At 41.8% G+C, this 12,204-nt stretch overlaps 1 protein-coding gene across 2 annotated transcripts in view; it reads left to right on the top strand.

The window, feature by feature from the left end:
- The window catches only part of grm8b (glutamate receptor, metabotropic 8b), a 211,070-nt gene that overhangs the window by 64,495 nt on the left and 134,371 nt on the right, over positions 1–12,204 (top strand). For both annotated transcript variants that reach the window (XM_033635399.2, XM_033635400.2), the window contains one exon: positions 10,387–10,603. In XM_033635399.2, coding sequence (XP_033491290.1) covers positions 10,387–10,603 — 217 coding nt within the window. The remainder of the gene's footprint in view (positions 1–10,386; positions 10,604–12,204) is intronic.

Raw genomic sequence — 12,204 nt, 5'->3', positions numbered from 1 at the left:
AATCCAAACAAGTTTATTTTCTTCTTCTGATGCTGACGGAGGATCGGTTTTTATTTCAGCTTTTTTCTAATCACACGCTGAACTTCTGTTCACCCTGTTTCCTCTGCAGAGCTTCAAAAGACTGAGTGCCATCACAGACATGTGACCCAGGTGGATGTCAGGAAAGTGTTCTTACTTCCTGTTGGGTCTTCTATCAGATGCCTCCGAGGATCTGATTTCCTTTAAAGAGCTCCAGACTTTCCTCTCGTCCAATTTAGATTCTGTCTGAGCTGCTGAGTGAAGGTTGTGTCAGTTTGCAGTGTTAGATGTGGGAAGCCTCCTTGATGTTAACTGAGGTTGGAGGAGCGGACTTGTATGTGGCTGTACTGTACCATTACATCAATGATTAATGGGCCCCAGCTCCTCATTCATCACATAACATTTTAATGGCTGTCTCACATCCTTCATGTCATTGTTTGTCATAAATGGTGCAGTTTTATATTCTTTAGGTGCCTTTAGATGACATCATTTATAGCCTGTGTCCATCTCCTGGTGACAATTAACACATTAAAAACGTTCTCCCAAATGTGAATATTAATAATGTTGTTAAAGTGGCTTCATCCCAGCAATAAATATGTGTCAGTCACAGTTTTTGGTGCAGTTAGGTCTGATATCCTACCTCGAGATTCTTGATAAATACAAGTCACGTTTTGTTGAGTGATCCTTTAGATTTACAATTAGGGGTTAGTTTGGATCTTTTAAAGTAGGGTTGTATGAGTAACTTATCCAAAGTCAGTGTATTTATGTAACAGAGTCAATTATACAGCAGTAATATGTGTAACAAAGTCAAATGTAACTTTGAACTGATTAGTTTCTGGTGGTCTAATGTCAAAGTTCAAGGTCACTGTGACCTTGTCTGCCCCATTTTCGTGAACATAATATCTCAACAACATCTTGAGGGAATTTCTTTAAATATGGCACAAACATTCACTTGGACTTGAGGATGAACTGATTAGATTCTGGTGGTCAAAGATCAAAGGTCAAAGTTGCTGTGACCTGTCATCCATCTCATTCTTGTGAACGTGATTTCACAAGAACAGCTTGAGGGATTTTTTTCAAATTTGGCACGAATGTACACTTGGACTGAAGAACAAACTGGTTAGAATTTTGTTGTCAAAGGCCCGCTGTGCTGCTGCCAGAGGAGCCGCTGAATGAGTTCCCTCTTAGTCACTAAAAGAGTCTGAGAAGTAAAACATTCAGGACGCCACAGTTTATTCCACACTACTGACGCTGTTCCTCTTTTTGGAACCAAAAATTTCGCTTTCAGTCATGCTTGTTGTTGTCATGGGTAACAGTATGACGTCAATATGTCAACAAGTCAAAATAGTATCATGATATAAATTTTTCATATTATATTAAAAATTGTACTGGTATTATCTTGAATGAGTATCGTATCTTTTAACTGAGTATTTCTACTCTGCAGTATTGTTACTTTAATAAATACAAGCGATGTCTCGATGGATCTCACATCAATAATGGAGTTTTGCATGATGCATTTTATGAAATAATTTTACTTAGAGATGAGAGAATACAGAATTAAAAAATATGTGGAGATTAAATGACTCAGAAAGCATAAACGTCATGTCTTCTTTAACCGGAGGTTAGGTTCTGTCTGGTTGTTGAGTTTTTCTGCTCAGCGTGACAGCGAGTCATTCTGACTTCATCCTGAATTCAATTGCGAGACATTAAGAGAAACGGAGCAGTGGCAGCAGGAGTCATGTAGGATCTCACCTGGAGGGTGAAGCTGTTTATTGTCCAGGAAAGAGACAGATGACAGTAAATAGAGCTTTACGTTAAACAAGACAATCAGAGCGAGGAGTGAACGATGATGGACGTGTGCTGTCACCTCAGATGGATTTCTCCTCTCATCGTTCAGTCGAGCAGAAAGCTCGAGGCTGTCGCAGGAATGACGAGCATCAATCACTGTCGCAGGAAACACCCTGAGACGGCAGGAAACGACGAGCATGTCCTCTGATGTGAAGACTTGTAAACATGTCCACACACACAGAGATCTGTCCTCAGTGTGAGACCCGGGTCTGATTCAGCTCGTCGGGTCTCGGCGAGCTGAAGTAAAGGTCTGGTGTTGAGGGTAATGAGTGCTGTCAGGATGCTATCCATCACGACGCCATCCATCAGCGCGATGGTTGATCCACTGGGATCACTTCAGCTGTTCCTCCCACTGAGTCCTCCTCTGATTCTGGGGAGCTTTCAATCTTCAGTCAGTCGAATCTCCAGTTTAACATGTCAAGCCGGAGAGTCAAATCTGTTTCCAGTGCACTTTGTCACATTTTGCTTTTCTTGATGCGTCAGCTCTTCGACCTGAGCCAAGCATTAAATCTACTTTTCTCTAATAGTCAGTTTCTTTTTTATTCAAATTATTGGCGTTTCCACCCGGGGTGGGGGAAAAATCGTTACAGCATAGTATGACGTTACTTTTTTCATTTTTTTTAATTATATAAATTATTAATATTACAAATTCAAATTAAACTTCAGTTAGCCTTAAGTATGTAATAAATTGTTTTGTCAGTAAACTACATACATTTTGCTGCAAATATGGCTGAGGTGAGATAAACTGACTGAAAATTTTATCTTATTAGATGAACCAGATGTCGACACAGTTTTACAGTTAAAATATATTTTATTGCAATACTCAGCATATTGCAACATATTTAACATCGTAATCATATTTATATCGTGACTGAAGTATTGTGATAAAGTCGTATGGTGGATCCTCTGCTGATTCCCACCCCTTGTTTTCACTCAGATTTTATTCATTTATTTATTTTTGTGTAAAAATGAAGAATGACCATTAAAAAGAACAAGCTTTTGATTTGCTGCTCCAGCTATGTCCCAACCCTCACCTATGGTCATGAGCTGTCGGCAGTGACCCCAGGTTGTCGGTCCAACTGTGCGTCATGACATGCTCTTGATAAAGTGTTCTGTAGTGTGTAACCCCCAAAAGGGTAAAACCACGATAACCTCCTGATTATAAAACAGCACAATGTGAACGATACAAAGATCTGACAAGTTTGAATGTCGTGTAGTGGCGACGGCAGTAGCTCAGTCTATAGGGACTTGGCTTTGGGATCTGAGGGTCGCCAGTTGAAGTCCCTGTGCGGAGCAAGCATTGAGCGTGGACTGGTAGCTGGAGAGGTGGCAGTTCGCCTCCTGGACACCAGGAGATGCCCCTGAGCAAGGCACTAAACCCCCAGCTGCTCAGGGCACCTGTCAATGGGCAGCTCCCTCCCTCTGACATCTCTCTACATGTGCATGTGTATTTCGGGCCGAGTGAAAAAAAAAAAATTGAATTTCCCTTCAGGGATAAATAAAGTATATCATATATATCTTCTGATTCAAACTTAGCTCAAGTCAAGTAAAACCTGAAGTCACCTTGTTACTTTTTACAAAATTGTTTAATTAATTTGTGTTTTCTGCATGTCAGCATCTATAATATTTTACCCTGACAAATTAGTAACCTTTAAGAACTTTTAAAAATTAATTTTGAATAAAGTTCTGTGAGCTTTGATTTTCAACCTTTTCAAAAATCCTAAAATTCACAGTGTGATGAATAGAATTTCTTCAGACCTTCAGATAAGAGCTTCAGATCTGATTAGATGTTTTGAGCGCCTCTCCTTTTTTATTCAAAATAAAAGCTCTGTGTGGAGCAGCGGCCGTGAAGGTAACACCCCGCCGTGATTGCTCTGTTGTGAGGATGGAGATGAGAGTGTGCGTCAAGCTGATCGGCAGGGTGTCCAATTAGGCTGCTAATTAAAATTGCAGTCCTCCAGTCATAGCAGGAAGTCCTTCAGAAGCCACCAGCAGGGCAAGAGTGTAATTTCTCCCTGAGAGTCTCTCTGCAATTTATTTAATAACACAATGTGAAACTCTGTGTGACTAAAGCTTTTACAGTTATTATTATTATTATTATTATGATTACTGTGATAATTTGATGACGACAGCTCTCTTATCCACAAAGAGTCCTAATGTTGTTTTTCCCACATGCTTGAATCACAGGATGGTTACATATTATTATGTATACGTATAAGAGGAGCTGATGTGTTTTAATGGGGCAGCGGCTGACTGAGCATCAATAACTGATGCTGCTGTTTATTCAGTCCACAATGCATCATTAATGCTAATGGAGGTCCCCATTATATTCTCATGCAGCTGCAGTTATTTTAGCCATTACTGTATGCTTTCTGTGTGTGTGTGTGTGTGTGTGTGATATCAGAGTTCATCGCAGCTTCACTTCCATGAATCTCCCTGATTTCAGATCTAATCTGTCGCTGCTGTCACACAGTCTGTCTCCTCATGAGGAAACTGTTTGTCTCTCAGATTTTCTGAAGAGAGTTTGGTTTGGAAAATTTGAAAAGCCCAAATTAAAACAGTGTTAACTTCAGCAGCCAGTTTAGATTTAGTTTTAGTCTTCAGACAAAATGATTATTAGTTTAATCATTTATATTCTTCATAGTTTTAGTCGAAGAAAGGTCATGACATTTTAATCTTTGAGTCAAAATGTTTTTTTATGCCATAGATGGCGACAGTCGTGGCCAGAGGCATGATGTTTTCGAGTTGTCTGTCCATACGTACTTACGTCCTGTCCTTGTGTACACCATATCTCAAATAGCCTTGAGGGCATTTCTTCAAATTTGGCACAAATGTTCACTTGGACTCAACGATAAACTGATTGGATTTTGGGGGTCAAAGGTTAAAGACAGTGTGACCCTGAATCTGGCTCATTCTTGTGAATATGATATTTTAAGAACACTGTGAGAATTTCTTTAAATTTGACACAAACGTCCATTTGGACTGAAGAATAAACTGATGTTTTTGCAATGAAAAGTCAAGGTCACTGCGACCACACAAAACGTGTAACTCAGGAATTAATTTGCTAATTATAACAAAACTTCACAGAGATGTCTCACAGGATAAAATAATGAAGTGGTGACATTTTATATCCAAAAGGTCAAAGGGTCACCTTCAATGTGACATAATAATGTTCTACTTAAAACGATTTTCTGGCCATAATTCAGCGTCATATCTCAGGAACAGAAGGGGAGACATTTGGTCAGATACTGAATTGGTGACTCTAATCTTGAAACTGTGCTGACTGTATAGATCTTCTGTGTGTGAAGCATCCATGTTTTCACTGACATGGATGGAGACTGTCAGAGACACTGAGGCGAATTCATGTCTCAGAAATTAGAATCAAGGTGACAGGTTATATAAAACAATGTGTGTGTCATGTCTCCAGCAGTGTGTGACAGGTTTGAGGGCTGATTTACGAGCACACACTTACTGATCATCATCTGAAAAGCTCAACATCTCTCTATTTATGCTCTCAACAAATAACTAATGTGAGCCAACTAGGATTTGTCCCCAGGTTCATTGTAAACTCTGACTTATCCATGTGACTGTTAAGAAGCAGAAACATAACTTGTTTCTTCATGTGCAACATGTTAGTCTGGAGGTTTAAACTGGTGTCCTCTCACAGAGTTGGTGATTCAAACTAAACTTTCATCTCTGTCAGAGAAACTGATCTGAGTTCAGACTGTTTACTTACAGCACAGCTACACTCACAGATAACTGAGCCTCCTACCTGCCTGTCAAACACCATCAACCCACAAACCTTCTCCAGTCCGGACTGAGTGGAGTCCTGCGGGGTGAAGCTGTCTAGTCCAGCGGCTGCTGGCTGCGAGTGGAGCTAGCTGCTAACAGCCACCGCTGCAACTAACAAACTCCAGAAATCCATTCAGCAGCTCCACCATCCACAGTCAGACACACACGGCTCATTATTTACTGCTGAATTACAGCTCACAACTTGCACTAACGGCTGACGCTGCTCTAGTGTGAGTGTTTCTGCTGGCTAGCAAAACATTCTGGTGCAGACTATTTACTGGAGTTTGCCGACCTGTAGATGCTCGGATCTCACACTGCTCATATGGCATTAAACTGTCAGCACTGGTTTCTCTTACCTGTGACCGCGATGAGAGTTTTTCTTACCACTGTCATTCTCTAACCTTGAAGTGGTTGTTATTGAAACAATATTGTTTTGTGCCTGAACATAATCCACAGTGGAGTAAAATCAGAAGGTGATGTTGCACTGTCGATGAAGATGCTTCATTCCTCATTGAATTTTTACATTGTAAACTTATCTTACATCAAACAGAAAATATGAATCTCCAAAGTACTCCCAAGTAAACATCAGATAAACAGAGGATGTGTGAAGTCTCTAAAATAAAAAAAACTTCAGAAGCTCAGACGTGTTCTTTGTGTTAGAAATAAACTTCCTCTCTGATGGTTAAAGCTGCGGCGCTGTGATAGCGTCAGCTCTCGGACAGGTTTGTATTTACAGTACAGGTTTTTAATTTGCTGCCTGTCGCTGAGCGAGTCGAGCAGAGTGACATTTGTATTGCTGTCAGGCCCTCGGCCGTCCGTCTTCCTCCCCCTCCCTCCTCCTCTGTGAATCCTGATGAGGCGTCCGGCGGCGCTCTGCCCAACACGCCGGCCTCTGACTGAAGTGAAATCAATCAGCCCTTCAATCTTTCTCTAAAGGACCATTATCCAGCCCCGCCGGGCCTGTCGGGCCTGTCTGCTGCAGGATCTATGACCTGATCCGCCTCCCTAATTCACACAGCAGAGCTCGCTAACTCCACTCTGACAAGAAACCCCAACAACAGGAAGCTAAGGAAGGTCAGGATTTAGGTTCAAACTTGATCTGTTTAAATCTCAACAAATATACTGCAGGATGTTTGAGAGCGACACCAAACAACATTTAGAAATCTGACTGAAAACTCTGCTGCTGATGTTTTCTACCTTCCTGTCTCCAGTCTGTAGTTTGATTTGTTTCTCAAACATTTCAACAAGACTCAGAGAAAAGAAACACAAACAGATTTTTTTTAGTAATGTGAAAAAGAAGGAAAAAAACTAGAATTAGCACTTTGGAGTTGTATACCTCCGTCCACCTGTCCAGTGTCTCTGACAGTCTCCATCCACGTCAGTGAAAACATGGATGCTTCACACACAGAAGATCTATACAATCAGCACAGTTTCAAGATTAGAGTCACTAATTCAGTATCTGACCAAATGTCTCCCCTTCTGTTCCTGAGATATGACGCTGAATTATAGCCAGAAAATCGTTTTATGTAGAACAGTATGATGTCACATTGAAGATGACCTTTGACCTTTTGGATATAAAATGTCACCACTTCATTATTTTATCCTGTTTGACATTTGTGTGAAGTTTTGTCTTAATGAGTCTAAGAATTTTGAGTTCTGGCCAAAAACATGTTTTGTGAGGTCACAGTGACCTTTGACCACCAAATTCTAATCAGTTTATTCTTCAGTCCAAGTGGATGTTTGTGCCAAATTTGAGAAAAGACCCTCAAGGCATTATTGAGATATTGTGTCAACAGGAATGACATGGATGCAAGGTCAAAGCAGCCTTAACCTTTGACCCTTGACCACTAAAATCAAGTCATACCATCCTCGAGTCCAAGTCATTATTTTTGCTAAATTTGAAGAAATTCCTTCAAGGCGTTCTTGAGATATCATGAGAATGAGACAGACAAGGTCACAGTGACCTTGACCTTTTAACCTATGACCACCAAAACAAATAGCTGTATCACTGAGTTCAAGTGGACGTTTGTGCCAAATTAGAGGAAATTCCCTCAAGGTGCCAGAAACATGTTTTGTGAGATCACAGTGACCTTTGACCACCAAAATCAAATCAGTTCATTGTTGAGTTCAAGTTCAAGATGTTTGTGCCAAATTTGAGAAAATTCCCTCAAGGTGTCCTTGGGATTTCACATTCACGAGAATCAGATGGCCAGGGGGACAGTCAGCCTGAAATCATAATGCATCCAACCATGGCTGTCAGCGTGGAGGCATAAAAACTGGAAAAAAAGTACCATCCCTCAAAAACTTGACAACAGTGGTTTCTTTCCGCCTCTGTGTTGAAAGTCAAGTCAAGCTTTATTTGTTTAGCACATCGTACATGAGGCAGCACAATGGGCTTCACATAAAGTAACAATACAATCATACAAGTGCAGAATATAAACATGCATATCAACAGCTCAGATTTCTTCCTCCCTTCATTTCTGTCTTGTAGAAATTACTTCACATGCTGCAGGTTTGAATCAGCAAATATGTTGTGAAAGAAACTCTCATGTGGACTGTATTTTTTTTTTATTTTAATGAGGAAATGTTTTTATGAAACATATCAGGGATGCCACCCTATATATGCTTATACTCGGGGTCATCCTGATCAGGATTACATTGAAACCTCTGAAATAAGACATTTATTATGCCTCTGTGTTGTTGACAGCTACGGCATTATGTTTTCAGGTTATCCATCCATGTCATTCTCATGAACGCCTTGAGGGGACTCTTAAAATTTGGCAAAATGAACTGATTTGATTTTGGTGGTCAAAGGTTAGTGTGACCTTTTTGATCATAAAGTAAAATAAGTCAAAGAACAACAAAATGATGAGCTGCATTTTATTTCCAAAAGGTCAAAGGTCAGCATCACTGCAAGATTAGATTGTTCTGCAAAAACTCTTCACTGGCCATAAGTCAGGAACAGAGGGGGAGACATTTGGTCAGATACTGAATTAATCTTGAAACTGTGCTGAATGGAAACTTTTTTTTATCATATTAGCACTTATTTGCAGACTATTTTGTTTTATAAAATGCAATAAATTATTGCTGTATTGCTTTTTCTTCTTCCTCCTCTGTCTTCCTTTTTGGCTGCTCCAAGTACCAGCATCATAACAGCATGAGCCGGAGCTCATCAAAGTCCAAGCAGCATCTGGCTTGACGCTGTGTTTTACGCGGTGCTACAGTCTTGTCTGTCCGTGCACTGTTGATTTGTGTTTCTGCAGCTGTGCGCTCAGTGCAGGGAATCTCTCACATGCCACAGGCACTGCAGCGGCTTGTGTGTAGCATGTCATATGTATGCAAGTGTGAAGCATGTAATTTCACACATGCATACTTAAGACATGCTTCATATTGCAGCTACATGATTGCCCTCAGTTTCTCTGTGCTTGATGAAAGGAAGAAGAGAAGCCAACAAAAGGAAGAATCAAGGACAGCATTGTATCAAAAGAATACTCCACCCGTGAAGACGGTTTGTAAATCAGTTACTGGCTGTGTGTTACACTGAATTATTAAAGGAAGCTTTGTTTTTCTCGCATGTCTCCATGGCAGACTCCTTCTAAGAACTTACATTTATTTTTATGCCTCCGTGCCAGTGATATCTTGGCCAGTGGCACTATGTTATCAGCTTGTCTGTCCGTCCGTATATCCGTCCCACAATATCTCAAGAATGCTTTAAGGGAATTTCTTCAAATTTGGCACAAATGTTCACCTGGACACAGTGATGAACTGATTTGATTTTGGTGGTCTAAAGTCAAGGTTACTGTGACCTTGTCTGTCTCATTTTTGTGACTGTGATATCTGAAGAACACCTTAAGGCAACTGGGGGGTGATAATTCTAGTTTTGTATTCTTTAGTAGTGACAATATCCTCTAACTGGCTCCACTAGCCTTTCTCCAAACTGGTCTACGCTTGTTGTTGGTGTTATTGTAAAGGATGTGTAGTAGGTGTCTGGAAATCTCTACTCCTGGCTGTGATGTATTGTATCGTATCGTATCGTATCGTATCATATCGTATCGTAAGTTTCGTAAGGTCTCTTTTAGCACCAAACCGAACTTTGGGGAGGCACAAGAACCTGAACAAGTCTCGTGGAAAAAGCAGGAGAAACTGGTGGAGCTGTGGAGTGAACAAGAGTCTGTGTTTAATTCTGTTGTATCTGATCCACCAACCAGCACTTACTTTACTGAGAAGTCTTCATTTTTGACATTGTTCTCCTCTTATTCCCACTGTCTCCTCCCACTCTTATAGCACAACTAACAATTGAGGGCTGGTAGCAAGTGAGGCGATAAAAATCTAAAATGTAAACTTTGTATACACATACATTTTATCTTTATGGATTATATTGATGCCAAATTAACAAGGATACTGTTGACAAATTACACCTTTTATCTTGTGTTTGTAGAGTTGTATGTTTTTTCAGACCTATAAGGAATTGTTAATATGTCATATTTCCTAAAGGGAGTTTGGTGTAATGTTTTCCACCAGGAGCAGGATGGGAAATAGTGACCCTGCAGGATCTCCAGTCTTTGTAAAATCTTATAATGTGTGACTAAAACTCACATTGTCTTTAGACGTGACAGGGGTTCAGACTTTAGTCGTTTCAGAGTCTTTAGTGAATGGTTGGCGTTTAAGAGTATGGCTGCTGTTTCGGTGAGTTGAAGCTAACGGTTATCTCTCGCTGTGTCTCCACAGATCCCTCAGATCAGCTACGCCTCGACGGCTCCAGAGCTCAGCGACAACACTCGCTATGACTTCTTCTCCCGCGTAGTTCCTCCAGACTCCTACCAGGCTCAGGCCATGCTGGACATCGTCACGGCGATGGGCTGGAACTACGTGTCCACGCTCGCCTCTGAGGGAAACTACGGCGAGAGTGGCGTGGAGGCCTTCGTCCAGATCTCCAGAGATTCAGGTAGGAAAACAATCTGTAAGCTGAGGTGAGATCTGAGAGTTTTGCTTTACTTTGAAAACCAGCTGAGACGAATTAGACGTCCCCTGAGTGATGGAGGACAGGTTGGACGAAGAGCCATGGTAGACGCTGTGGTTTTTGAGCTGCTGGTTTTTAAACTCGCTGTGCTCCTGACTCGCTGTGTGTTGATGAGCGAACAGGAGGAGAGGTCATGTAATTGACTCTTGATGTAATTACAGCAGAAGTCGACGCTGTTTTCTCCCCGGCTGGTCACCGTGAGGTAATCAGGCTCTCTGCTCTCGCTGATTAAAATGTTATCGTACCACGACGAGCTCTGACATTAATTAGATTGTAAAGGGTGTGTTAAAATACATCAGCAGTAACATGTATGTTGGGGATCAGCGATGTGTGTGTTTTAAGGCTGCATTCACAGCGAGTTTGTGCGGTGGTGTGGGAGTGTCACTTAAATGGCCCATTTGTGGGGGAGTGGAGGGTGGAGGCCCACTGCAGGAAGCCAGTCTCCTCATTTCAGTGACTGAGGATTTGTCTTCTGTAAGTTTGTTTATGTGGGCTTAAAAGATCTGTAGAATCCCCTTTGGTCATCATTACTGTAGTACACACACACACACACACACACACACACACAAAGTGAATGCTTTCCTGTGTAGGACAGTACACATAAGCAGTTAATACATACATTATTTCTTCTCCTCTCTGTAATAGAGCTGTCAAATGATGAATTTTTTGAATCACAATTAAGTGCTGAATTTCAATACATAGTGTCCGTCTCAACACACCACAGTTCCTAGGCCACTTAGGTTTGACTTGTTTCTGTTCCAGCTCCACAGAGCTCACATGAGGCAGGGCAGGCCAAGTCCTTCCAAAATCACATCTCACCAAGTCCACTACTGACTTGATGTCCTGTGTCTGTATATTATCATTGTACTTCAACACTGCAGAACACGCTTTTTACGATCCAAACCAACACAAACTTCCTGTCCTCCTTTACACAGAGCCCGGTGCCACTCTGAAGTCGTCGAAATCCGGCATTTGGGCAGTGACTTGTGGCGTCAGAAACCACTGAAAAAAGGCGTCCTGTAACGTTGACATGTCTGGTTGCCATTATAATTTAACAGCGTCCGGCGGTGCCAGGGGGAAATGCGGCAGGACAAGAACGAAAGTTAAGGCGGTGAAAGTCCAAGTGGAGCAGGCAGGAGTGGTGGAGGATGGGTCCAACAAACACCAGCTTTCACCCGAGAGAGCGATGTTTGCGTTCTATAAAGGCCCTGACACACCAAGCTGACGGTCGGCCGTCGACCAAAGTCGGGCCATCGGTGAGTGTCTGTCGCCCTAGTTTTTGCGGTGTGTCCCGCACCGTTGGCACTTTGGCGTCGGCGGCTTTTCGACCAATTGAGTATGTTGAATCTGCGGCGGAGCTTGTCGGTGAAAGAGATCACTCTGATTGGCTGTTCAGGTTTTATTTCCTCGCCCCTGTAGCGAGTGAATCTGCCTGTAGTGAAACCGGGGCTAACCGGTGCTTCCTCCTCAGGCTCCACTTCACTCAGCTGCCCCACAGACCCGCTGCTTCTTCACACTTTAACCTG

The sequence above is a fragment of the Epinephelus lanceolatus genome, chromosome 5 (genome assembly GCF_041903045.1).
Source record: "Epinephelus lanceolatus isolate andai-2023 chromosome 5, ASM4190304v1, whole genome shotgun sequence".
Lineage (NCBI taxonomy): Eukaryota > Metazoa > Chordata > Actinopteri > Perciformes > Serranidae > Epinephelus > Epinephelus lanceolatus.
This window is presented reverse-complemented; position numbering and strand designations above follow the sequence as displayed.